A 26,556-nucleotide genomic window follows, 5' to 3' on the forward strand; every position below is an offset into this window, starting at 1 on the left:
CTGAATCTTCCCTTACCAAACATCAACCAGCTAAGGGAATTTGGGAAGAAAGCCCAACTTCCCTGGGCCTTGGTCTTGTCATCTGTAAGATGGGGGACAGTAAATGACACCAACTTCCTGAGTATTGCATAAGGCAGGGGATGTGCCAGCTTCAATGGAGATGACTAATCTCCTCTTCCATTCGACATTGTTTGCTGGCTCTGGGGGAGGAGAGTTAGATTTAAACATATTGTGCTTCTTACTGTAACCCCTCTGCTGTGGCTCTGCCCCATTTTCCAGAATTGGCCCAGCACAGAACTCGTCTATGAACCTTCATTAAGGTGGGGACTCTGTTTCACCTACCACTATGTCCCAGTACCCAATCCAATACTTGAGACATGGTAGGGACTCAGTAAATGTTTGTTCTGAACCAATGAGTGGGTCACATCTATTTACTTCCCCAGGACCTTTGTGAAGATGAACATTCATGTTGCTGTTCTTTCTATTTTCAGATGATGGACTGGAGGCAGGTCCAGCAAGGTTAAATGACTTGCCCATAAATACACACCCTGGAAATAGCATAGCCAGACCCAAATGCCAAGCCCCATGCTCTTCCCTTCACAATGTGCTCCTCCCTGGGTTCCTATACATTATGTCCTACTTTCCGCAGATATTTTCTAGCCAGTGGGGTCATCTCTGGTTGTAGAATCATCTCCGAATTCTATGACTCATATATCTGAATCATAGAAGTGTTTAATAGTTGAAAGAGACTTTGATGTCACCAAGATCTCCTACCCACTGTGGAAATTTCCTCTCCATTGCTTATCTTCTAGTACTTGAATGCCTCCAGAGATGGGACACTCATTTCCATCCTCTGGAACCATCAGTTCTATGACTGGACCACTCTGAAAGTCAGGAAGCTAAGTTCTTCATCCCATGGGCCCAGATCTTTTGTATCTACATATGGGGTTTATGCCATCATGAAAATATGCAGGATGGCTCTGCCACACCCAGCACATAGGGGTACCCTTCAGATACCCAGATTTCATATTCCTTCAGACAATTCTTTCGTTTTAACTAGCTCCTCTGGTCCCCTCCGGGATGTCTTCTACGAGCTGCATATCCATCCCTCTAGCTCATGGTATGTAACGGTGCCCCTACAGGATAAGGGCAAACTGCACCGAAGCCTCAGGCTGCTAGAGGAGCTTCGGGGACATAGGGATGTGTGGGCAGTGGGTGTTGCCATTGCTTATTTTGAAGTCAGTGCTTCAGAGTCATATCTGTTTCTTTTCAACACCAATCTTAAATGCCACACGAAGACTGCCTTTGCGAGCTTCTTACCTTGCCTGATCACGAGGTTTCTCAGACACCACAGGTTTGCAGCTTCAAAGTTAGAATTCAAAAGGCTATTTTTGAAACAAACATTTGGGCAGAGGCTATGAAAACGTAGGCTGTGTGACAAAGGTATGGCAAGTTTTCATCGGTTTCTCCTGCCTTTATTTTGAAACATCGCCTCAATGGACACTTGTTAGGAGAAAAATAATTAAAACGTATAAAAAGGGAATAAAACCACCTTTGCTGTCTTCTCTACTCTTTTCCTTCGAATGCAGTTTATCTTGACCAGGGGTGTGGTCTCCAACTGGTGGGCCATGCTGCCACCCTGTGGGCATGGTGCCCTGGCTGTCTCCATGGTGACAGCCACGACAGGGGTTCGAATGGGTGGGCAGACTCACACATCTGTGGTCACCTGCGCTCCAAAGGCAGGTTCTGATTCCTAGTCAGGCGTCTCTGCAGGACTGACAGCCAGCTGCATGCTGCTTGCCCACCCTCAGCTCAGACCATATCATCTGGTTTACAGTGTTCTCCATTCCTCCTGCGGCCTTCACTAACACAGCAACTCTCTCTCTCTCTCTCTCTCTCTCTCTCTCTCTCTCTCTCTCTCTCTCTCTCAAGCTCCCTGGCCTGCTCTCTTCCTTTTTACCTCTAAGCACATCTTCAGCTGTCTGCTCTTCCTCCCAGAGGAGACAGAGCTGCCCCAAAATGACACTAGGTCAGAAAGCCACTTGGGGTTTGAGAAACAAATCCCCCAAGTAGACAGAGACCTTGGAACAGCAAGTTGACAGCCAGCCAGGCCTCTGGTTCTGTGTCAAGTGGTACCCTCTGCCCCAGGCCTGTGTTCTTGAGTCATAGGAGTGTGGAGGACACTTACCCAACAGCCTCTCACTACAGCACATGTCCAGGGTCCCTCTCTCGGAGTCATCAGCAGCTTGGCGCACGCGCTCTCTGTCTCACTCCTGCAGTGGGAGGGAAATTGTCAGGGGAAGTTGGTGGTCCAGGATTGAAGCCCCAGCCTTTAGCAAAGATGAAAAACTGCTTCCCTTAGTTATCCCTTTAATTGGCTCCACCTCGTCAGGGGGACCCAAAGAAAAGAACAGCCCCCTATGGTCAAGTTGTAGAAGAGGGACAGTATTTTGCTGGTGCCTCCTGTATATCATCATCATCATCATCATCATCATCATCATCATCATCATCACCACCACCACCACCACCATCACCACCATCATCACCATCACCACCATCATCACCACCCCCCCTCCACCTCAACTCCTCCACCTCCACAAAAGGCTGGTTCACCTTCCAGAGACTCTGAAACAGAATCCTCACCATGACCCCAGGAAATAATGTTCATCAAACAAAGCTTAGTAGATTATGTGACTTGCCCAAGATCTCATCAGAGTGAAGCTGGGTTTGAAGTTATGCTGGAGAGCTCCAAGCTAATGCTCTTACTCCTGTGCCATTCTGTCTCATAATTCCTTTGTTAGTGATGATGATGGTGGTGGTGGTGATGCTGATGATATGTATTTGAATGCAAAATAGGGCCGAGGGGGATTGGGCATGAGAACAGCCTCTCAATCCCAAACTTGTTTTACTATAAGAGCACCCCTAGACAGAAGATACCCCGAGTCAGTGGATGATGATGTTAGGCAGAAAGATCACCAAGGTATCTGGACGGGGACCCACAAGTGACTCACACCTGCTTTCACACCCCAGCCGCTTTCAGAATAGCTCAGCGCTGCGTGTGTGCAGTGGACTCTATAAATAAGCTTCCTAGAAAATGACTAATTTCATAGTCAGGAAAGCAGAAAGAGTAGCACCCAACACGGTGGAAGAAAACGGAGCAAGATTTGGTTCTGCCCTGTGCTGGACTCCAGCCCCTGCCCCTTCAGAGCTGTGTGTCCAGACTATGGCAGGAGTTTGATCTGATTTCCAAAATCAGGATGGTCCATTCACACTGCATGGAGAAGACCTGCCTCTGGGTATTGCCTTTCTCTTTGCCCACCAGGAGCAGAAATAGCAGCACAGAATGGATTGCTGTGGGCAACCCTTTCCTCCTCCACCTCTGTCAGCTGGGCAACACTTGCTAAAACCTCACCCGTGTCAACTCCTCAATGGCTTCCCACTGCTGTGCTTAGAAGCAGAGAGCCTCAGAGATGATGGGGTGCCTTCAACATGCATTTGCTGAGCAACTCCTGTGAGCAAGACCTCTGGCAGCCCAATGCGGTGCTGAGCAGGCCAGGGCTCTTTCCATCTGACCAAAGAGCTGGAGACGCTAACATGATTGTATCATGGCATCCATCTGGTTAACTGAAGTCTGGACATAAGTTCCACTCAAGGGGAGGGTTCCCCTCAAGTCTGTGGGAGGAGGAAGTGTCCTCCAAAGGGAAGGCTGGAACTACTTCTTAAAGGATATTTCTGTGTAGATGACAGGCTCTCGGAGTGAGAACTTGGGCGGTAGAAATGTTTCATTTGGGGGCACCGACTGGAAGTAGTCTGCTCAGAAGAATGAGAAAGCAGGTGAGATTTCTCCCTGAAGTCATGAGCCCTGCCTCTTGGATGGGGAGTTCTTGCACGAGGCTGTGTGGCTTCCTTGTACTGAGAGGTGGCACAAGATTCCCAGAGCCAGCCTGGGTTCAGGAAGTCTGCAGCAGGAGGGGGTGGAGCCAGCAGCATAGGTGTAAGGAAGGGTTCAGGATTCAGCAGGTGGCATCTAGTCATAAAGTCTGCGTAGCATAAGATCTAATGTTTATTATTTTACTTATTGAGACAGTGTTGTTATTAGCCAAGGTTAGTCTTGAACTCCTGATCTTCCTACCTCTGCCCTTGAATGGTGGGACTGCAGGTGTGTACTATCTACCACACCTGGATGAAACCCATCATTGTACACTGAATAAACTCACGCCGTCTAACACCAGCATTACCTGGTTAGTGAGACAGTGTTGTTATTAGCCCAGGTTGGTCTTGAACTCCTGATCTTCCTACCTCTGCCCTTGAATGGTGGGACTGCAGGTGTGTACTACCTACCACACCTGGATGGAACCCATCATTGTACACTGAATAAACTCACGCCATCTAACACCAGCATTACCTGGTTAGAACATGTTTTTACCTCCCCAGAGGAACCCCCATATATCTATTAGAGAGCCACACACCATTTTCCATCCCCTAAGCCCCTGGCAACCTCTGATTTTATTCGTGTTTTCGTGGCCGATTCCGGATGTTTCACAGAAGTAGAATCATACACAGAGACTTTCGTGTCTTGTTCCTTTCACTTAACACAATGTCTTCAGAGTGCATCCAAGCTGGTAACCATTACCAGCTGGAACGTTTTCAGGGGTGAATAATCTTCTACTGTATGGACAAATGGCATTGCATTGCCCACTTATCAGCTGATAGACATGTAGATTGGCTCTGCCTTTTGGCTTTATTATACCCACAAGCTTAGAACTTTGGGCCGTCACTTCCCTGTCCTGGGTCCATCCTCATCTCTAAGTAAGGTGGTCACAGTCCAAGCTTCTTGTAGCCTGGATATCATCATTACTACCTTTAACTGTCCCTTCATGTCTGTGGGCATAAGTACATAGTTACAGACCCAGCCTGTATCACTTACCAACTTCTAGGAGCCTGTGGCCAATGGTGCTGACACAAACAGTGGCTATGAGCTGGAGGAAGTTCCAGCAGGGGCTTGTTCAAGAACAATGGGGACTGCATATGTTTGTACCACTTCACTGCCTAGGAGTAGGTGGGTGGGCACTACCTAAGGCATCCTGGAATAAGTGCTGGCTTTGTGCAGTGTTTATGAAGACAAAGATGACAGATTTGGTGAGGCAGGCAGAGAAGCCTGAGCAAGCACCCATCTTAGGTGATATGGGGGTCACAGGAGGAGGAAACTTAGCTGGGAGGGACCGTGATGCCCAAGTGTGAAGCTGGGGGAATCAGAATGGGCTTGCGCTTTCCCATGGACTTCCTGCTTGCCCTCTCAGGCCTCTCAGCATGCCTCCTGTCACCACAAGTCTCTTCACTGACTCAAGATCCTATCTATCCCCCATCTCTATTTGCCAAATGGAACTGCTCTCACTTCCGTGCCTTGGTTCACACTGTTCTTCAACCTTCAATGTTCTTTCCAACTTCTGCCACATCCTACTCCTCCTGTGTATTCTTCTCAGCATCACCTCTTTCATAGAGCACTTCATAATTTGCAGGGAAGAATCAAACCCACCAGGCTTCCCCACACCTGCCTCATGCTTCTCTTGTTGCTTAGTTTGTTTCGATGCTTCTTAGAGATTTATACACCTACCTTCCCCATCCACTTCGGTGATGTGGGAGCATCCTTCCCCCTCCACCCCTGATACATTCCAGGCATCCAGTCTTGCTCCTGAGCTTCTGATGGACTTTAAAGGTCAAAAAATAGGGTAGTGTCAGGTTCTCAGGTGGCTTTGGGGTATCTGATAACACAGTGGATTTAGCTAGGAGCTTCTCAACGTAGAGAAGAACAGCTAGGTAGACCACAATCCAGGTCTGTTACTGGCAAGTTTAGCATACAGGGGCAGAGGATGAGCTGGCTTGATGGAATAGACTTGATCCAGCTGGCCACATTATGGAGACTAGTCACTAGCCACAGACTTCCGGGTTCAGTGCCTTCCGGGGACCACACACAAGTGCGCACTCACCTAGCTCCCTCAAACTTCATTCCCAAGGTATCCAGGTAGGGAAAGGTGCCATCTGGGGCCAGGGCCGGGAATTTTCCTCAGCAAAAAGCAAACTGTAGATGTAAAGAAAAAGTGGCCAGCTTCAGAACATTAAGTTGGAGGAAACTGAGGGACAGAGAAGTAATTCAGGTCACACAGTAATGACCTGAACAGCGTTTGCAGGTGGTCCACCATATCCTGAATCCTTGTTAGGGCCCCTTCATCTGGTGCCCTGTCTGCCTGTTGTCACAGGAAGGATGCCTGATGCAGAGCTCAGTTGCCCATCATGCCTGTGTCATGCCCCAAGGCTTCTAATAAGAACCTTTACCATCTGGGTTATGAAGTGTTTCTGTTGTTGGCAGCCAAAGAGCCCAGAATGATGCGTGCAGCAAACTCAGGGAACAGACAGGCTCTGCGCCCAGGACTCCCAATGCCTACCTAGTTCATGCTATTTCCATCCCACCAAGCTGCCTATCCTCCTGGCCCATCTGTCCACTGTCCAGCCATCTGTGCCCTTGTGTAAGCAGACCACGAACTTGAGAGTGCTCAGAATCTTAAAGAAGGGGCCTGACTGGTTTCTGGCTGAGATATACTCAAATAAATGGTTCCCTTTCTATTCTTCTCTGTGGGTAGCATTATGGAACATGCAACTACCTGGGACCCAAGGAAGAGAGGATGGGAGAGGCCAAACAAGCCCAGCTAAGGGGCTTAGCAATCTGGCTTTGTATCTGTCGAGTGAGTCTAACACAGGGCCTGGGCCCATCCATTTCTTCAACGTGTGTTTACTGCAAACAGCTACTGTGTGCAAACTACACAAACGCAATGAGCCACAGGTGTCTCTTGCAGAATGCAGGTAGAAAAGAAGCCAGGTCAGTGAAGGGGTCATGTCTGATAGGAGATGTTCAGGGTGCCCTAGAGTACTATTGAGGCCCAAACAAGATTGACGTAGGAGTGGAAGTATGTGGCTGTGGGGTGGGAGTGCTGTCCAGGAAGAGGGAGGGCATGTGGAGTGGAGAGAAGAAACGGACATCAGTCTGACGTGTGTCAGAAGGGAGGGTGGCATGGGATGGGGTGATTTGCTGAGATGGGAACTGGTGCTGTTTGTTCCTCATTTTCTTTCTCCTTCCTCTTGATTCCAGAGAGGCAAGGCAGACATGTTCTAGAAGTTACCTTGAGGAAGATTTGGTCATAGATCCCAAAGCCATGCTCCCTGAAAAACTGTCCCTCATGATTTTGTGTCTTGGGGAAGGTGGAGACCCTTAAGATGAAATCTCCTGGACAAGGAGGTAGGTAGAAGGATGTGGAAAGCTATCTTCAGGACAATAAAGATGACACAGCCACCCTGTACCCAGTGTGTGCATGGGTGGACATGTACTGTGTGTTTGGGGGTAGGTCTGTCTTCTCCTTCTACCATGTGGGTTCCATGTATCAAACTCAGGTTGTCAGACTTGGTAGCAAGAAATTCTGCAAGTGACCAACAAAGATACAATGCAGGAGAAAAATGATGGTGGTGGTGAAGGCAATTGTGTAGACAACGCTAACTCATGAAAAGGGCCAGTGCATGCTTCTGAAAGGGCACAAGGCTCTGAATGCTGCCTAGCAGCCTGGTGTAGCTCCAGCATGAACAAGATATCCAAGGACTGTGCCCATCTTTGGAGACAATGGGAAAGCGTTGTCAAGCCTGCAGGTGTCTGTGGTTTGGTCCAGTGGCTCTTCCTGCTTCCCACTGTGGTTAGATGGGAACAGCAGACATACAGAGGTTCTCTGCTGGCCTTGGCTACCACACAGGGACCGAGCAACAGAGGCCAACTGTGCAAGCAACATGGGGAGACATCATGGGTTCATGTACATGTGTAAGGCATCTTGTGCAGACTCCATCTTTAGGGTGAGGTTCATGAGACTCACTGTCACCCAGCTCGGGCTCTGTGGGCAGTTCACTCTTTCCCTGGGCCACTCCTGATCTCCAAAATTTCTCTCTTGTGTTTCTCATGGTAGGTTTATGTGGATGGAAATCAGGAGGAGGAGGTGCCCCGAGGAGGGAGGGAAACGGGTAGAATTTGTCTTGTTCTACTGCTCTATGCCTGAGGAGGGAGTGGACAATGACACAGTTCCAGGCACTATCCTGAGCACTGTCTATGTGGGAGGTGCTTGGCCCTCCAACAGGCCTAGAAGGGATTGACTGTTACTTCAATGTTCTAGAGAAGAAAGTGGAGATTTTGTCATATGAAGTGACCTGCCCAAAGCCACCCACAGTTACAGATCTGCCCACATTAACCACATTCTGCACCTTTCTTTTTCACCTTCTAGCCTTGGGTATAAACCACATTCAAGATAGGATGGTGGCACATCCTAGCAGGTGCTTGGTGCTCTTGATGAAATCCCTGCCCACAGACAGAAGGAGAAGCATATGATGGTCCCTATTTTACAGAGGAAGATACTAAGGCTTGTGGGTACAGTGGTTCTTCTGGGTTCATATTCTGAACCAATGAAGGAGCTAGATAGTGATTCCTGTGCCTGCCCCCTTCCCAGACCTGGTGGGGAGGGTGACTCCCTAATGTCCTCCCTGGCAGTAGAAGGATTAGAGGATGCAATCACTGGTTTCCCAGGAAGCATGAGCTTGCCTTGGGAGGCAGTTTGAGTGTGATAATGGCAACTATGTTCCATCAGTACATGGACATGTCACAGACCTTGAACCTACTAATTCTGGGCTATAGTTACAGGTGTGATGGGTTCTTATTCTTAAGAGCCTGTAATGAAAATGAAAGATGCAAAACAACAACACCCGGGCTGGAGAGATGGCTCAGCGGCTAAGAGCACTGACTGTTCTTCTAGAGGTTCTGAATTCAGTTCCCAACAACCACATGGTGGTTCACAACCATCTGTAATAGGGTCCAATGCCCTCTTATGATGCTTCTGAAGACAGCTATAGTGTACTCATATATGTAAAATAAATAAATAAGTCTTTGAAAAAACTCTTCCTTCAAAAAGCATTTGACAAATGGGCCTATCCCTATAGGTCAGGTTTCAACTTTGTGGCATCAAGGTTAAAAGAGAGATGGCAGAAAGGCAGTGGCCCAGCAGAGGACACTCATAACACCAGGGAAGTCAGGCCATGGTCCAGGGAAGCCAGGTAAAGGCTGCTGACCTGGCGTGGAGGGTAAACCAAGCTGAGCCAACCATTGGCAGAATCTGAGTCCAGCTGTGTTCATCGGACAGTGTAAATCACCTGCATAGGTTGATAGACCTATATGATTATGAACTGTGTGATAGGCAGGGGCTCAAAGGACAGCTGAAGGGCTTGAGGGTTCAAAGGACATCTGGTCTACCTGTGTTTTCTAAGGCTCCAAGAACATTCCATTCTGCTCCCCACTCCCCAGGTACACAGTTTTAATTTGTGAGGAGAAAACAGGCAATCATGAATGAGAAGGTGTGATCACACCTCCTGTGGGGATGCTGATGCTTCCTCTACTTAGACTCTCACTCCATCTCTAATGCCTTGGAAATGTACCTTCCTCTCCCTCTGCTGGAAAAATCTCTTTATCTGTCTGCCTGGGAAACACTAATTTTCACTTTAAATGAGTAGTGAGAGCTATTTAAAAGGAAGGAAGGGCCCAGCAAGGTGGGGGTGGTAGGATAGGGTCGTGGGATATAAGAACGAAATGAAATGATGTCTATTTATGAAAATGCCACAAGGAAATCTATTACTCTATGCTAATAAAACCCTGTTCAAATGTTACCTCCTTAAGAATTCCTGCTGACTCCCTCAGGAAGTCTGGTATCCACTTTCCTGTTCTCATCCTTCTGCTCTGTGGTCAATGTCCAGGCTCCTGCCACATTGGGAAGACTTGCACCCAGGACTATGGTGTGATTATCATGGCCTCCCTTTGCCTAGGGCTTACTGTGGGCTAGATCCCACTCCAAACACAAACCTCCTCTTTCTCCTTTCTTACTCTAACCCCAGGTAGGAAACTCCCTTCTTCACATGTGCATAAATTAGTGGCAGAGAGGTAGAATTATTTGTTCAAGATCACACTTGGCAACAGCAAAGGCAGGGTTTACACTGTTGATCCAGGCTCTATTTGAACCACAAGGTTTATAGCTTAGGATATGGGTTTCCTGTTTCTCATACTTAGTCTTTATCCATCCAATTGTTCAAAAAGTAGTTCTAAAAAATAAATGAAAAGTGAGTCAGAGTTTGAGTGTTTACAAGTAGCTTATTAAAATTACCACAAAAGAAGCAAATATGAACCCCTGATATTCCCCGCTCTACAAATTAGGGCTCCTAACTGACTCCCTGATCTTGGCCAAAATACCTGATTCCCAGGTCTTTGTTTCCTCACCTGCTACACACTTAAGATTCAGAAGGTTATCAGGAAGATCAAGCGAATTTTGGGTCCTATTCAAGGTTTTTACATGAGATGTATGTAAAATGTTCAGGACATGATCCTATAAGCTCCCAAAGACACCCACAATTGAACAGTTTTTGAAGGTAATTATACAAATGGCCAACAAATGATGAAAAAAAAAAAAAAAAAGGAAAAAAGTCCGACATCCTTAGCCAACAGGGAAATGCAAATTACATCTAGAGATTCCACCTCACTCTATTCAGAATGGCTGTCTTCAGGAAACCAAACAGCAAACTCCAGAGAGGATGCTGGGAAAAGGCATTTAAAAAAAAAGATTTCTTTCTTTCTTTCTTTCTTTCTTTCTTTCTTTCTTTCTTTCTTTCTTTCTTTCTTTCTTTCATTTATGTGGGTACACTGTCACTGTCTTCAGACACACCAGAAGAGGGCTGTAGAGAGAAGCCAGGATGGAGACTGGATTCTTTTACTGTGTTCTGGAAACAGCTGCATTCCTGGGACCCTGGGTAGCCTTCAACAGACATGAGTTGACTCTCTTAACACATGACACACGGCGGTCTTGTGGTTGCCCTTCTTAAGTCAACCACAGTCCTTTGGGAAAAGGATAGGTTCGGCTCCCTACAGAGCCCTGGGCTGGTGTCTTAATCTCCCTCAGGCTCAGCAGAAGTGAGGGGAGCTGCAGGACTGTGGTAAAGACTAGGAATAGTCATGTGTACAGAAAATACTAGGTAATCCTGAGATAGTGAGAACACCACTGTTGTTCCCACTGACCCAGCTCAAAGCATCTTCTTCAGTCTACCCCCAAGTCATGGGAGACCTCTTACTTTATGTAGTTGCTATCAGCTACAAAAGTCAGCCTCCCATTGCCTTAGGCTCTGCCTGGTGTCTCTGCAGTTAACGAGAAGAGCGCCCAGACAAATTCCTCTCTCCCCTCTGAAAGACCTTGGCTTGTTTCCAGACCCTCAGAGCCAGACCCAGAGCTCTGGAGAGGAACAGGTAAAAATAATTGAATTCTAAGTCCTCTTCCATGGTGTAATAAGTCTATCCCCAGCCATGTTCTCTCCTGCTTCTCAGCCTCTCTGTCTCCCATTCTTCCTGTTTGGACAGGCTCTCTAAGCTGTGGCCTGCTCTTTGATTCCAAGGCCCACCTTAGTGCATGCCTCCTCCAGGAGCTCTCTCCAGTGAGGTTGCTGCATGCAACCTGGACTCTGAGTGAATTCTTTCTTCAGCACTTGATGGTCTGGGACCTGGTGAAGAACTACACCCCATCCTAGAGCTGTTCCCTGGCTCACCCGTCCATGACCGAGTCTTCTATGAGCTGCCCAGGGAAAGAAGGAGTAAGGGATGGACTTAATCCTGTATCCTCTAGTGTATGAAGACAGAGAAGAGATGAAAGGCAATGCAATGGGCCTTCAGTGCTTTCCTGTATGCTCAGGTTCAGGAGATGGGAAGGGAAGAAGTGAGAGATGATGAAGGAAGAAATGAACAAGGAGAGAAAGAGGAGGGACTGGGACTCAACCTTCAGCACAATCGGAAGACCATGCTTTAAGGCTTTCTGTGGATAGCTCCTGACTTTATAATCTCATGCTCAACACAGGCTCCTCCTCAAAAACCTTTGATGCTCACCTCCTCTAGGTGACTTTCCTTGGCTGCTCTCCTCCCTGCGGCTCCCTGAATGCACAGCTCTTCTTAGGCCATAAGTCCTAGGCTATACTTCTCATCTATGCCCAGAAATTAGACTTCTTTTCACTATCTTTCTTTTATCAGCAGTTTGGGATATATTTGCAGTTATTTTAATTTTTAATTTTTTTACACGTGTTTGTGTGTATGTGTGTGTGTGTATGCTATGCTTGCAGAGGTCAGAGGACAACTTTTGGAGACTTTTTTTTCTTCTTCAATCATATGGGTTCCAGATATAGAACTCAGGTCATCAGGCTTGGTGGCAAGCACCTTTACCCACTGAGCCATCTTATTGTCCCCCTCCCAGTGTGATTCTTAAATTTGTGTTTTCATGTTTATTTATTTTTGTGGTCCTGAGTATTGAATCTAGCACCTCTTAGATACTAGACAAGTACCCATCACTTAGACAATCCTTACGTGTGTGTGCACACATGCGTGTACACACACCTATGTATGTACATAAAAATATTTGTTTTTATTTTATGTGTGTGTGTGTGAATGTTTTGCCTGTGTATATTCTTGTGCACTACATGCATGTCTGGTGCTCGTGGAAGTTAGAAGAAGGTACTGGATCCCCTGAAAATGTTGTAAGTCACCATGTGGGTACTGGCAACTGAACCTGGGTCCTCTGCCAGGGCAGCTAATGTTCTTAACCACTGAGGCATCTCTTCAGCCCCTGCATACTTATCTTAAACTCTATTTAAAATACTCTTAAGACAAAACAGTATAGTGCTATATCCATATCTGCATAGCTTATTCTGGAGACACATAGCCGATCCCAGTCTGCTCTACTAGCTTGCAGTCTAGTGAGTGGTGCCAGATATGTGTGAAGTGAAAGCTGGGGATGTCTTATGGAGGGTGGAACTGCACAGATGAGAGCTGAAAGACAAGGAGGAGTCCCTAAATAGCAGGGAAGATGCTTGGGGTGGGAAGAAGCAGGACACAAAGGCTTGGAGAGGTAAGTGGGCAAGAAGGGGCCTCTCAGAGTCACTAGTGGCTGGGTAGAACCACAAGACACTGTTCTGAACCCAATAGGCATCCCCCCTCAACTCTTCTAGTTGTCACTTAGAAATCAATACCCAAATCAAAGTCATTATGATCCTATTTACACGAAGATCCAAAAAAAAAAAAAAATTAAAATTCTCCCACAATGATAGAAATGGGAGTAATTATTGCCTTTGAAGGCTGGAGATTAATGAAGCATTTTATATTTCTTATCATTTTATTTTTGAGACATGGGAAGAAATTTACTCTTCTAATTCCATAAAAAAATTCTACCAATATAAAAGCAGCTATCCACTGTGTATATAACACATGGGTAGCATCCTTAAGGCATGTCCACATCTTTATCTTTGTGATAGTCCAACAAGCTCACAGGACTGTAAAGGCTCAGTAGCTCATTGTGCATCTGACTGCATATAAATATATATTTAAGATTATATGTGAGCAATCTTTAATAAAGATAGGGTCTCATGTATCTCAGGCTAGCCTTGAACTTAATTATATTGTCAAAAGATGACCTAGAACCTAAGATCTTCCTCCCTATAGTTTATAAGTGCTGGGATTGCTAGTATGCACTACATACCCCAAACCCAGGGCTTCATGTATATCGGACAAGAACTCTATTAACTAAACAATGTATATGTATATATATCCCCTATGTTTTAAAAAAATTTGAATAGCATCTCACTAGGTTAGACTGGCCTTGAACTAATTATTCTGTAGTTTTGAACTAATTATTCTGTAGTTCGGGCTGGCCTTAAACTTACTATCCTCCTGCCTTAATCCTCTGAGTAATGGGGCTTGCAAGCTTGGACCACCAGCTCTATCTGAAAGTCTGTGTCTTATTTTCGTGGCACACATTGATATAGACCATTGTTGCCAGATTGCTTTTTTTCTTTTTCTTTCTTTTCTTTTCTTTTCTTTTTTATTTTTCCCCACTACATCAGACTGGTTCAAAGGTAAGGTCTTGCAGGTCATGTTGATTGCTGAGGCTCCCGTGTCCACCACGATGCCCAGGGCAGTAAATACCTGCATGCTTGAATGAATTCCACCCACTACAGTCTCTCAGGAGAGCATTCTTTTCCCACCCACAGTGCCTTTAGATCACAATAATTCTTCAGAAATGGCGGCTGTGCTCATTTGTATTCCGTTCCCCTTTCTTCTTCTCTATTACCTCTGAGATCATGCAGAGCTCACACAAAATTTACTTGTTTTAAATTAATGGCTTCTTCCTGCACCATTCATTTCTAAGACTTCCATGGGAGGTCTTCTTCATACTAGGCAAACAAAAAATCCCTTTTATTTAAAAAAAAAAATAAAAGCGCACCATAATTCTCAAAAAGTGAAACATAGAGTTACCATATAAGCCAGCAATTTTACCTCTAGGTATGTACCCCAAAGAACTAAAAGCAAGTCCGTAAGCACACCTTCTGAAGCACCCCTAGAACTCCTTGATCACATGTCTCTCTCTCTCTCCATTTTCTCCAGGATCCAGCTCATGTGTCCCAAATTGTCTTCTTCCTGTTCCAGGGTACAGAGCCAAAGCATCTGCTAGACTCAGATGGAGTTTGGACCAGGAGGTTCAGTCTTTGAGTCTTGGACCAAGACCACCTGTCAATTTGTTCCCCACAAGGTACAGCCTCACAGTTGGCTTCCTGTTCGCGGGTACAGCTAATGTTGGCAGCAGGCCAACATATTACCTATCTGCTCCCCACCGCCAAATCATCTGATGACCACAGGGAACCACAGCACCACTGTCAACTGCACAGGCTAAGAGGGCTTAGTGTTGCAGTCCTGGAAACCCAAACCCTACCCCTGCTGGAGACAGGGAAACGGAGTTTGGGAGATAGGAAGACCCTCACTCAGGTCACTCAGCGGGTCAGAACACATCTATAGTTGTGCCAATCCATATGGGTACGTGGGTATTTTCTGGGTGAACTTCTTTTGTTTTTGGCATAGGGCCCCATATCACTTGAAATATCCACACACACCTTGCTCAGTTTAATGCATAGGTGTTTTATATGGCTAGCTACCTTCTAAAGTTTTGCCCTTGACACTTATAGATTCATTTAAGTCGCAAGTTAGGTGTCTAATGTATTCATACTCTATAAATAAATTTCCATGTTGTATTGTCTGCCTTTTGGAGAGTCTTTTCACTGGTGACTGTAATGCCTTGTCCTGCAAATCTGTGCCTTTGTGGGAGAAGTCAGTATCTTTAGAATGTTTGTTAGAAAAGTGGCTGAGGGTGAAGGAGTTAAACAGGAGATGTCGTGGTATGAACAGAAGGATCTACCTTAACTGTAGAAGTAAGATCAAAGACCTCCAATGTTATCTTTTTAACTGGTTTGCAATCACTGCAGATATGTTTTTTCTACTTAGCCCCAGTCATTAGCAGTGTTTACAACATTGAGTCAGACTGAACAAAATACGAAGATTTTAAAAAATTACTATGCTTGTGTGTGGGTGCATGAGCACCATGGTCTGTGTGCGGAGGTCAGAGGACAATTTTGCAGAGTCATTTCCCTCTTTCCGTCTTTCCGTGGGTTTTAAGGATCTAACCAAGGCTTTCATGGCAAGTGTTTTATCTCTTGGGCCATCTTGCTGCCCAAGATACATGCATTTTCTTCAGTTTACTCAATGCACAGGCATTCATGTCTCCTAAGTTTTATGAATGTTGCTATATTACAAGTTCACTATATCCTTACCACGACACAATATATTTATTGGTTCATGAAAGTCTAAGATGTGAAATCTGGTACATGAATGGCCAGTTCCAACATTTATCCCTTCAATGACTATATTTGGTGAGCCACTGTGCAGCACTAGGGCTGTTTTGCTAGGCACTAAGAATACACAAATAGGACTCAGGTCCTCTTGGACTCATTAACACCAATGTATTATGGGTCTCATTCCTCAGACCTGTAAGCAGCCGAGTGATGGGACCTGCCCTCTTTCATGCCCCTTTCCCTGCCAGACTTCTCCCTCTTATAGCAACACAAGGTTCCTTAGAAACAACCATCTATTCTTATCCCAGGGCTCTTGCACATGTAACCTCTTCTAGAAAGTATTGCTCTCTCAAGTCTCCTCCTCACTTCCTTCAGGGCTTTGTTTGGATATCAACTCCCAAAAGGCAGTTTTGTTTAAGGGAAGTCCCTTCCTCCACCCTTACCCACCACTTACTCCTTCTCCTGCTTTATCCTGCTCCAGAGGCAAACCTCAAGCATTTTATCTTGCTTAGGCTTTATTTTCTGTCTCTCCTGGCGTAGGAAGTTTGTCTTTTTCAGCAATACATTCCTGGAACCTGCAACAAGCCAGCACATCACGGATGTTTCTATGCATCGGAGGATGAATGGATGAACTAGCTCTTGACCATATCATTGGCAAGCAACACTTTGCATCGGGAGCCATCATGGCTTCTGTCAGCCACTCCTATTCCTTTAGAGTCTCCTTCCCCCTCCTGGTGGATTCTTTTTGTGAATGGCAACATCAGCCATTCAAAACACGAAGCCTTGCCATCGCTTACTCCTCCTTCCCTGAGGCGCCCACACCAAGTCACCTGCAGGTTTCAGGAGATCTCTTGCTGATGCCAGGTCTCTTTCCTAACCGTTCTTCCAACCGCCCCCAGTCCAGGCCCTTGTTATCTCTCATAGGCTACTGTCACCTTTTCCTACTCGAGCTCCCTGTCCACAGACCGTCTCCATCTAGCTTGTTCTCCCTGTAGCAAGTCTGATTACATCTCTCCTCCACTCGACAATGTAAGTCCAATTCCTTGGCTTGGCACTCAGTGCCCCAGCACCTGCCATCATCAAAGCCTTGTCACGAGTTGGTTTTAACTCGTGGCTTCGGTGGGGATGGATCACTTTTCAGTTTCTGACCATGTTCCAAGTCCTTGAATCTGTCTGCTCCCTGCTCAGGCTGTTTCTCCCTCTTGGAAGCATCCCAGATGGTATCTTCTAATATAGGAATCATTTAGACCTAGCTCAGGTACCACTGAGCTTCAAGAAACCACCTCGATTCTCAAGAAGAAGAAATCTGCCCTTCTTCTAAACTTTTTAAGTAGGTTATCCTGCCTTGTTTGTACTCTGAAGTCTTGTATTTTTCAGTGTTAACTTCCCCACCTGCTTAACGGAGCGGCTGGAGCTCTCAGCATCATTGTTGTGCTGTGCAGAGTAAATACAGGTGGCCAAGGGTAAGAAAAGCCTTGACACTGTGTAATCACTCAAGTTAAACAACTGCAATCTAACTGGTAAGCAATAGTCTGTCAGGGTGTTGACATGGATGTTTTACAGGGGCTGAGCACTGGATGGGGGCATAGGTCAGCAGGAAGAGGGCTGGCTTTAGAGAGGATCACTGAGAGGACTTAAGATCCCACATCCTCAAATGATCTGAAGACGGGAACAAGCAGAAGGCACATCTGCAAAGCTAAGGCAGTAATGTAAGAAACATTCAGTTCCTGAGTCCTCCCTCTGACCTGGGAGCTGTGCTCAGTAACCTACATGGGTTCTCTCTTTAAGTCAGGAAACATTCTCTCACAAAGTGAAAGGAGAGGAAACCAGGCCCAGAGTAGTTATATACATAAATGTTCTCCCCTTGTCCTCAGGCTATCCCCAACGAATAGTGCAGACCTGAAATCCTGGACATCAGAGAATTTCCCTCAAGGAGAAAGTGTGCTACAGAGAGGTTACAAGAAGCTTCTGAACTACACAGTGGTGGAGAGGAGCTGGACCTGGGGCCAAGGTGTCCCATGCTCAGGGTGGGAACTTTGATATATCCCAAACCTTAGTGCCTCAGTTCTTTATGAAGTCAGTACAAACGGTGCCTCTTAGTAGGAGGACATCATCTATATAGACTACGGTGCCAGCCGTGGCTCCTGGGGCTCTTATGAGGCCACTTTTGCCCTGTTCTGTGTTAGTTTGCTTACCTAGCTCAAGAAGGAAGTTCTTGAGATAGCCTCATGTCCCTAGAGACTGAACTTGGTCTTTAACTTGAACCCTATCCCATCCGAACTCTCCAAGGTGACCAACTTCATTCTTTCTCCATCAAGTTGTGCTTGAACTCCCTAGGCCCACCTCTCTTGGCACCTTCTGTCACCAGACAGCCCACTCTGCATGGGGACACGAGCTGCCCTTGAGGGAGCCCCGTGCAGCTGTAACTAAAGCTTCCTCGGCAGCTTTGTCAGCAATACCAAGAGGCCAGCCTTAATAAACAGCAAGAAAAAGGGACATTGGTGGGGGCCTGGGGGCCTTCACAAAGGAAGGCTGATTAGATCTCGCCAAAGACATGGTTGGATGAGAAAAAGTGGGTAAGCATGGAGGAAGGCAGAGTGGCTGACTTGGAGGGCATGTGGTCATCCCAAAGTTAGGTGAATGGGATGCCACATCACCTGGTCCAACTGGGGAACCTCAGGCTTAGCAACTTCTGTAAGGGCTGGATTCACACCAGGAATCTAATTTCTGCTTCATTCTCCAAATTACCTTCCAAACCATGGATGCTTGCAAAAACAGAGCCCCTCTAGAGGCGAAATGAGGCAAATTAAAGCACCCACTCCCAATTTTTTAAACCAGGAAGAATGACAGGAAATGAATGGCATCTTCAGTTTCAGTTGGGGGAAGGGCCAGCATTGCCAAGACTCACCTGGCATACTCACGTGAATTTCTGAGCCCTGGGGTTTCCTGGGGATTGGGTCTGATTGTGTAGGGGAAGAAAATGAGTATAAAAACCAAGCACCCCAAATTCTGATGCATGCTTTGCTACTAACTCTCTAGTGACCTTGGCCTTACCACCTCATTGGACCTCAGTTTCCCTGTCTGGAACATGAAGCTATCAAATGAGTTTTTCCGGCCCTAAGACCCTACTCTTGTTTCTAATTGATCCTTGATGAGGATTCTGACCCAAGCTTTGCAGGAGCCTGGGCCTCCTCCAGGAAAAAAAAGCAATATGTCGGGAGGAGGGGAAATGCACCAGGATTCTATTTTGGAACCGAGTGGCGGATAGCTATAGGGTCTTGCTTGGGGAAGGCACAATTTGGCTACCAGCTGGGTAGCCACCATTTCCATCACCCCTCTCTGGGGTTCAGACTTCAGAGAGGCGCTGCAGCTGAGAGCTGCACACCAGCCTGGGCCGCAGAAGCTCGGACCTGGACCACTATCTGGATCCCTCCTTGGAACCACAGAAGAGCACGGGGAGTGGCGGCCGCTCCCTCCGTGGTCCCCAACCACGAGCCCCTCCTCTGCATTGGAGACCCCACTTCCAGTCTTCAGGGTGCCCTACGGGGGGCGTGGCGGGGGCGGACTCGGGCTCCTGGGTCCGGTGGGTTGGAGGAAATGTCAATTTCGCTACCGCCCCGGAGGGGACCCTGTACCAATGCCTCCCGGCTTCTCACACAAAGGCGCCTCACTTACCGGCCAGAGCGGGCTCCAGACGCCGGCGGACAAGCAGGCTGGCGGGAGGATGTGAGCGCGCGAGTGTGCGTGTCTGCGTGTGTCCCTGTCTGTGTGTGACAGGGGCCGTGCGGAGCTCGGTGCGTCTGCGTGTGCGGGGGCGTCCGTCTGTCGGTCTGTCCGCGGAGCCCTCAGTCCCGCTCTCCTTGCGTGCTCCCTGCCCAATCGCCCCACCAAATGCGCCTGGACTGCAGAGTCGCGGGCGCAGCTGCCGGGTCTGCTTGGCACCCCCAGCCCGGGCTCCGCCCCGCCCCCGGACGGGCTTGCGCCGCTCCCGGGGAATTGCGCAGGGCTCGCCGGCTTGGCGGGGTGGGGGTGGGGAGCTCCGGCATCCCCCTAGGGCTCTAGGGGGGCGGACCACAGACCCTTAACATCGGATCCCGTCTGCGGTGCCCCTTCGCCCACCGCAACTCTGTGCGGAGTCCTCACAGGCGCCGCCCCCATGCCAAGGTTGCCTGGACTGAGAGGGCGGGGGAGTGGGAGCGCCGCATCCATTTCATTCATGATTTTCTTCTCTCGGGAGCCCCGGGTCGGGGCTGCGCGACTACGGCAACCGCCAGAGGGACCCCACTAGGGCTGTACACATTTTATCTGGAGTGGGATGGACAGACAGATGGATGAGGGTAGAGGCAAGCTAGACAAAGGGGTCAGAGCTGGGTTGGGAGTGTTCGTGCCCAGGGGGAATGATGTGGCGCTTCCTGCCAGAACCCTGGCACCTGTACCCGCGGAGCACCGCATACCCGGGAGCTCAGGACCTGTTCCAGGACTCGGAGGAGGCGCTTTACTTCCCACTCCTTCTTTTTCTGTCTCTGTAGAGCAAGAGAGGGTGGACACCTCTCTCTCCATCGGGGTTAGCTTTCCTGACTTAGGCAGCGGGACAGGCACTTCATCTGCTTTGCTTTCATGTGGGCACCAGGGTTCCAAGGGCTGCCCAGGTGTGGCATATTTCCAATCTTACCTTCTCCGGGGCTGGTTCCTGAAATTTCACCCCACTGCAGGCTATGTGGGGCAGTGGATTGCGCACGCAAGCAGTTTTACATGGCGAAAATGAGAAGCTGCACGCGGCTACTAAAAAGAATGGTTCCAGCCACCGCTGTCCTCCGTAGCATGAATTTCCGCAGTAGCCTCTATACCAGTCAGTCTTCCACCCTCGGCCACCTGCAGCTGTTTCTTTACAGAGTAGTCCACGAGCGATCCTTTTGAAACACGCACCAGGTTGCATCTATCCTTTGTCAGAACTCCCACAGCCGATGGCCATTGCAGTCAAGAGAAAGCCAAAGCGCCCCTTATAGCCTGGGAGGGTCTTCATAAGAGCAGGCGTCCTTCAATGCTCTAACTTCCTGCCCTTCACTCCTTCCTCCCAATCTGTGGCCATAACCAAGATGGCAGCCTCTCAGGCCCCAGGACCTTTACAGTGTTAATTTCTCGGCTCCAGAAAACCACACGCTTTTCCTTTCTATTACCTCTTTAATATACTACTTCCATGAGGTCTTTGGTGATTCTCCTAGTTAGGACCGCAGGCCTGCTTCTCGTGTTTTCCCACAGTAGTTATAACCTTCATTTCGTGTACCAGGTGCTCCGGTTTCTTATGCTGCCCTGCAGTTTTCCCGTCACCGAACTCTCCCATCTCTAGGACACTGACCACGCTGTGCTTTAGTCTGGAATACTCACCCCCCCCACCCCCCAGGCTTTGTGCAAGTTTTCAACATCAAGTGTCACCTTCTCCTTGGAACCTCTCTGGCCACCCTCAGATCATTCTCTAGGGGGCCGTCTGGGAGAAATGTCAGTCCTTTATCTGACAGCCTACAATGGCTCTCCAACTCATCCAAGGGACAGCCAAAACTGTGTTTCCGGAGACACTCAGCCCCCGTTACTTCCTATCGGCTGCCTTGGGCTTTCTTTGCCTTTCTCCCTAGATGCACTCTAGACTTCCAGATAGTGACTTTGCTCTCCCTGATTTCCAGCATAGAAGGATCCATCAGTATGTGTCAGAAGGTCAAGGATATTGATCTGGAGACCCTAAGCTGGGTCTTTTCTTTTGCCAAGGAAAGGCACGGAGACCAGCTAGGTCTCCTGCTTACCCTCTAGGAATTTCCTTTCCAGGCAGGGGGGGAGAAAGGAATCAGTGTGACAACCAGCCCTTATTCCCTGGCTGCCCAGGAGTGCTGCCATCATGGCTGAGGATCTGCTGCCCCTCTCTGAGTGTATCAGCACCATGGTGGAATGTCAGGCTAATCGTCCCCAGGTGTCATTAAAATGACTGGTGGCTACTGAGTGCCCAGTATGTATGGGGCAGCACTTCATATATTACCACCGTATTGTTTCATTTAATCTTTGTGGCTATTTTGGTGAGTGGTAGGCATTTTTGATATGCTAGTAATCTAGAGGGACCAGAAAGAATAAATAACTTAATTAATGTCACTTAAGAGGTGTGTTCTTTAAATGAAGCTCTAGCCAGTTCCAAAGTCCGAGCTCACCGGAAAAAAAAGAGAGCTCTGGGGACGGGGTAGCAGATGTTTGTGAGAGAGAAAGAGGACTTAGGGGGTCTCACTGCAGGTCAGCAAAGCCCCAGGTTCACGCTCTGTCAGTACAGGAATCACAGAGGAGGCACAGCGGGACCTGGAGGGTTTCTGTCAGTCCTGCCTGTGATGCATTGTGGTGGAGATTGGTCTTTCCTGAGGGTAGGGGTTGGGGGAGGCAGGGCTGCCTCCTGAACTCCCCTTGCTCTGTGCAGAGATCACCCCTAGCTGTCATTGTAGCTATTGATGCTCATCTCAAAGAGAGAAGCAAGGAAGACCCCTGAAAGCCCCTCTAATAGTAGGGGCTCCGGGGCTAAAGAGGTGCCTCCGTGGTTAAGAGCACACAGTGCTCTTGCAAAGGACCTGAGTTCAGTTCCCAGCATTTACATCAGAGGTGCTCACAATCACCTGTCACTCCAGCTCTAGGAGACCCAACGCTGTCTTCTGGCTTTCACAGGCACCTGTACTTACATGGCATACACTCACACAGACATACACATAATTAAAAATAAAATAGTAGTCAGGACTCAAATGACTTTTCTCCTTTGCTTCTTGCTAGGGTCTCTATCAAGTCGGGATATATCTCAACCAGCTTGTTTACCTTGTGTCTGCCATGTCCACCCCTATGAAGACTTTTAACCCTCTAAGGGTTACTTTGGTCCAGTCAACATTCATGGAAGACTTTGAAAATAATATGTTGCAGTCCTGAATTCTATCTTTTTCATCTACACAAGCACCTTGGGAGTTACTGTTACTGCCGATCAGGAATTAGGGGCACTGAGGGGTTCAGGAACTTTCACCACACAGCTCTGTTACTCTTGACACAAGATGGTCCAGCCTATGTCTGGTAGTTCACAGAGCCAGCATTCTGCCTGTCAGTGTGTCAACATGGAAGGTGACCCCATCTGTTTTCTATCCCTTTTCTAATGGGAAGAGCAGCTCTGTGAAGCCCACGGCACTGGCACTGAAGCACTAGGAGGCTGGGAGGACTGGGGGGCTACTGAGTCATTTTGTGTGACTCATTTGCTCTGTGTTGAGGAAGGAAGAAGTGGTTGGGAAAGAAGAGAGGGGAGAGAAAGGAGAAAGGAGGGAGGGAGGGCAAAGATGGTCGAAGAGAAACCAGAGGATGTCTTATAGTGGTTTTTGATGGACTCTTAGGGAATCAGAATCAATATTTCTTGCTTTTGGCCTCACTTGCAATTCAGTTTGTTGGTAATGAAATGTTTTGCTTCTGTGTAAATATTCTCCTGTCCGGATTTTTATTTATTTACTTACTTATTTATAACCTACCCTAATCCACAAAGGATTTGAGGTGGCTTACCACAGAAGCAGAAACCATAAACAATGTTAAAATATCAGTAAGGGTAAAGCGCCAGGACCAAGGAGAATGTAAGTAAATGTTGAGAGACTGGAGCGAGGCTCAGTAATTATAGCTGATTTTATTGAGTTCTTCCTGTGTGCAAAGGAATTCACCTGTGCTAGTTCACTAAATCCTGAAAAGAGCCCTGTGACGTAGGTCCTATTAATATCTCCAGTTTGAAGCCGGGAACTGGGGCTCAGAGGAATGGAATGCCACCACAAAGCCATGCACCTTGAAAGTGGTAGAGCCAGCATTTGAATACAGTTTGGTACTGGGAACCTTGGGCTCAGCCACCAAGGGAGACAGGGCTGTGACTGCATAGTCCTCAGGGACTCTAAGGCACTGTGATGAGCTTAGATTTGGGTCTATTATCTTGGAAGCTAAAAAGAAAGTCGAGCAGCCACCCTGTAGCTATAACTCGTCTTCTTTGGGTTTTGCTGAAGTATTACTCTCTCAGTAAGGTATACCCTCCACGACTGCTCTATCTCTTTCTTTTACATTGATTTATTTTACCTTCTAACATATTGCATCACTTGTTTATAAACTATCTTGTAATAGTCAATATCTCATTTGTATTTCTTAGGAGATTTTATAATATGTTCTAGATGAGTAAATTTATGACTTATAAATCAGCTGATTGCTTTAATAGAGTCTATGGTGGCTTGAGTAGGAATGGTCCCCACAGACTCATGTGTTTGAATTCTTGGCCTATAGGGAGTGGCACTATTAGGAGGTATGACCTTGGTGGAGTAGGTGTGGCCCTGTTGGAGGAAGTGTGTCACTGTGGAGGTGGGGCTTTGAAGTGTCATATGTTCAAGCTACACCCAGTGTGGCACACAGTCCTCTGCTGTTTGAAGACTGAGCTGTAGAATTTTCAGTTCCTTCTTCAGCACCATATCTGCCTGGTCACGGCCACATCTCCTGCTATGATGATACTGGACCAATTCTAATGAAACGTTTTCCTTTATTAGAGTTGCTATGGTCATGGTGTCTCCTCATAGCAATTAAACTCTAACTAAGACAGAGGCACTGTTAAATTTTGCATTTTTTATTATTTATAATTATATTATAATACATAATACATATAACTGTGTGTGTGTGTGTGCGCGTGCGTGTGTGGTATGCACACATGTGTTGGTACCTGAAGAGGCCAGATTCCTTTGTTGGGTCCTACTGGGGTTGGAGTTAAGGCCCCTTAAGGAGTGAGCTGCTTGAGAAGGGTGTTGAGAACTGAACTCAGGTTTTCTGAAAGAGCAGCATATACTTAAGCACTGAGCTATCTCTCCAACTCTCAATAAAGTCACTATTTAATGTTCATCTTTTCTCACTGGAATATAAGATCCACATGAGCAGGTATATTTATCTGTTTGTATCAATATATTCTAGGTGTCTGTCTGTCTGACATACATGAGATATGCAGTGAATTCTTTTTTAAATGAGTGGCATTGGGGAAGAAATAGATCAATACATTTGATTGTCAATAGATAATACACCAACTTCTGTCTTAATTAAGGTTTTACTGTTGTTAACAGACACCATGACCAGGGCAAGTCTTATAAAGACAACATTTAATTGGAGCTGTCTCACAGGTTCAGAGGTTCAGTCCATTATCATCAAGGCAGGAACATGGCAGCCTCCAGGCAGGCATGGTGCAGGAGGAGCTGAGAGTTCTACATTTTCATCTCAAGGCTGCTAGCAGAATACTGACTTCCAGGTAGCTAGGGTAAGGGTCTTAAGCCCACGCCCACAGTGGCACACTTATTCCAACAAAGGCACACCTTCTAATAGTGCCACTCTCTGGGCTAAGCATATACAATTCCACTCCCTGGCCCCCATAGACTGGGGCAGGATCATACCTAAATATAGCATAATGCAAAATACATTTAGTCCAACTTCAAAGGTCCCCATAGTCTATAGCAGTCTCAACAATGTTAAAAGTCCAAAGTTTAAGGTCTCTTCTGAGATTCATTTGATCTCTTAACTGTAATCACCAAAGCAAGACCGGAAACCAGGTGGGCAGACTCCGAACTCTGCATCTCCATGACTGATATCAAATCAGTCTTCAGATCTCCAACTCCTTTTTCATCTTTGTTGACTGCAACAAACTTCTTTCTCCCAGGCTGGTTCCACTCCCTGTTAGCAGTTTTCCTCAGCAGATAGACCACAGCTCTGGCATCTTGAAAATCTTGGGCCGGGTGGTGGTGGCGCACGCCTTTAATCCCAGCACTTGGGAGGCAGAGGCAGGGGGATTTCTGAGTTCGAGGCCAGCCTGGTCTACAGAGTGAGTTCCAGGACAGCCAGGACTACACAGAGAAACCCTGTCTCGAAAAAAACAAAAACAAAAACAAAACAAAAAAACAAACAAACAAAAAAAAGAAAATCTTGGGGTCTCCAAGGAAACTTCAATGTTACAGCTTCTTGTTCCAATGTCTGGGATCCACACATGTTCTTCTGGGCTCCTCCAAAGGGCTGGTGTCACTTCTCCAGCTCTGCCCTCTGTAGCACTCTAAGCTCAGGTTGATCTATATCACTGCCACGGCTGTTCTTGGTGGTCATCTCATAGCACCGGCATCTCCAGTATGCTGGGGTCTTCCACTGCAACTAAGCTTCACTAATAGGCTCTCTTCATGATGCCAAGCCTCAAATCCTTTGCACAGCCTCTTTAGTTCTGGGCCGTCAACTGTAACTGAGGCTGCACCTTCACCACTGGCCTTCCATGGCCTCTCACAGTGCAAAGCCTCAGCTGCTCTTCATGACACCTTCATGTCTTCAAAGCCAGTACCACCTGGGTGACTCTTACATATTATTAAGTACAGTTGCAGCACGAGGTACAACCTTGGCTGTCTCTGGAACACACATTCTTTGTGCTCTCAGAAAACATGTCCCAGAAGATTTCACTTCAGTGATCCTGGTCTCTTCTTAATTACCACTAATTTCTTAGCTCCAGCTAACCAGCATCAATGGTCCCAGTAGTTGCTTCTGTTTTTCACTCTAAAGCCAGAGCCACATGGCTGGAGCTGCTGAGTTTTGTTGCTTGCGGGAGCTGGAACATGGCCCCCTTGATCTATTACATCACCACCAGCTTTCTGCTTTCCAACTCCCTCACTGCCTAAGCTTGGCTGTCCTGGCTACTGCGTTTGTAGCTCACCCATCCTGTCTGTTCCCCTTTACTTACTTGCTTCTTACTTA

General features: G+C 47.2%; 1 protein-coding gene across 9 annotated transcripts in view; it reads right to left on the reverse strand.

The window, feature by feature from the left end:
* The window catches only part of Ptpn5 (protein tyrosine phosphatase non-receptor type 5), a 53,882-nt gene extending 33,359 nt beyond the window's left edge, over positions 1 to 20,523 (reverse strand). For 2 of the 9 annotated variants that reach the window (XM_076934796.1, XM_076934816.1), the window contains exons 1-4: positions 19,450 to 19,587; positions 5,988 to 6,079; positions 5,615 to 5,708; positions 2,189 to 2,273 (exon numbers count right to left, since the gene is read on the reverse strand). In XM_076934796.1, the coding sequence (XP_076790911.1) occupies positions 2,189 to 2,213 (25 nt within the window). In that variant the 5' untranslated portion in view covers positions 2,214 to 2,273; positions 5,615 to 5,708; positions 5,988 to 6,079; positions 19,450 to 19,587. Of the gene's footprint in view, positions 1 to 2,188; positions 2,274 to 5,614; positions 5,709 to 5,987; positions 6,080 to 16,228; positions 16,310 to 19,449; positions 19,748 to 20,446 lie in introns of those variants that run through there. The other 7 variants (XM_076934787.1, XM_076934824.1, XM_076934801.1 and 4 more) reach the window with 6 other exon arrangements.
* Between the last annotated feature and the right edge of the window lie 6,033 nt (positions 20,524 to 26,556).

Source organism: Arvicanthis niloticus, chromosome 1 (assembly GCF_011762505.2).
Source record: "Arvicanthis niloticus isolate mArvNil1 chromosome 1, mArvNil1.pat.X, whole genome shotgun sequence".
Taxonomy (NCBI): Eukaryota; Metazoa; Chordata; class Mammalia; order Rodentia; family Muridae; genus Arvicanthis; species Arvicanthis niloticus.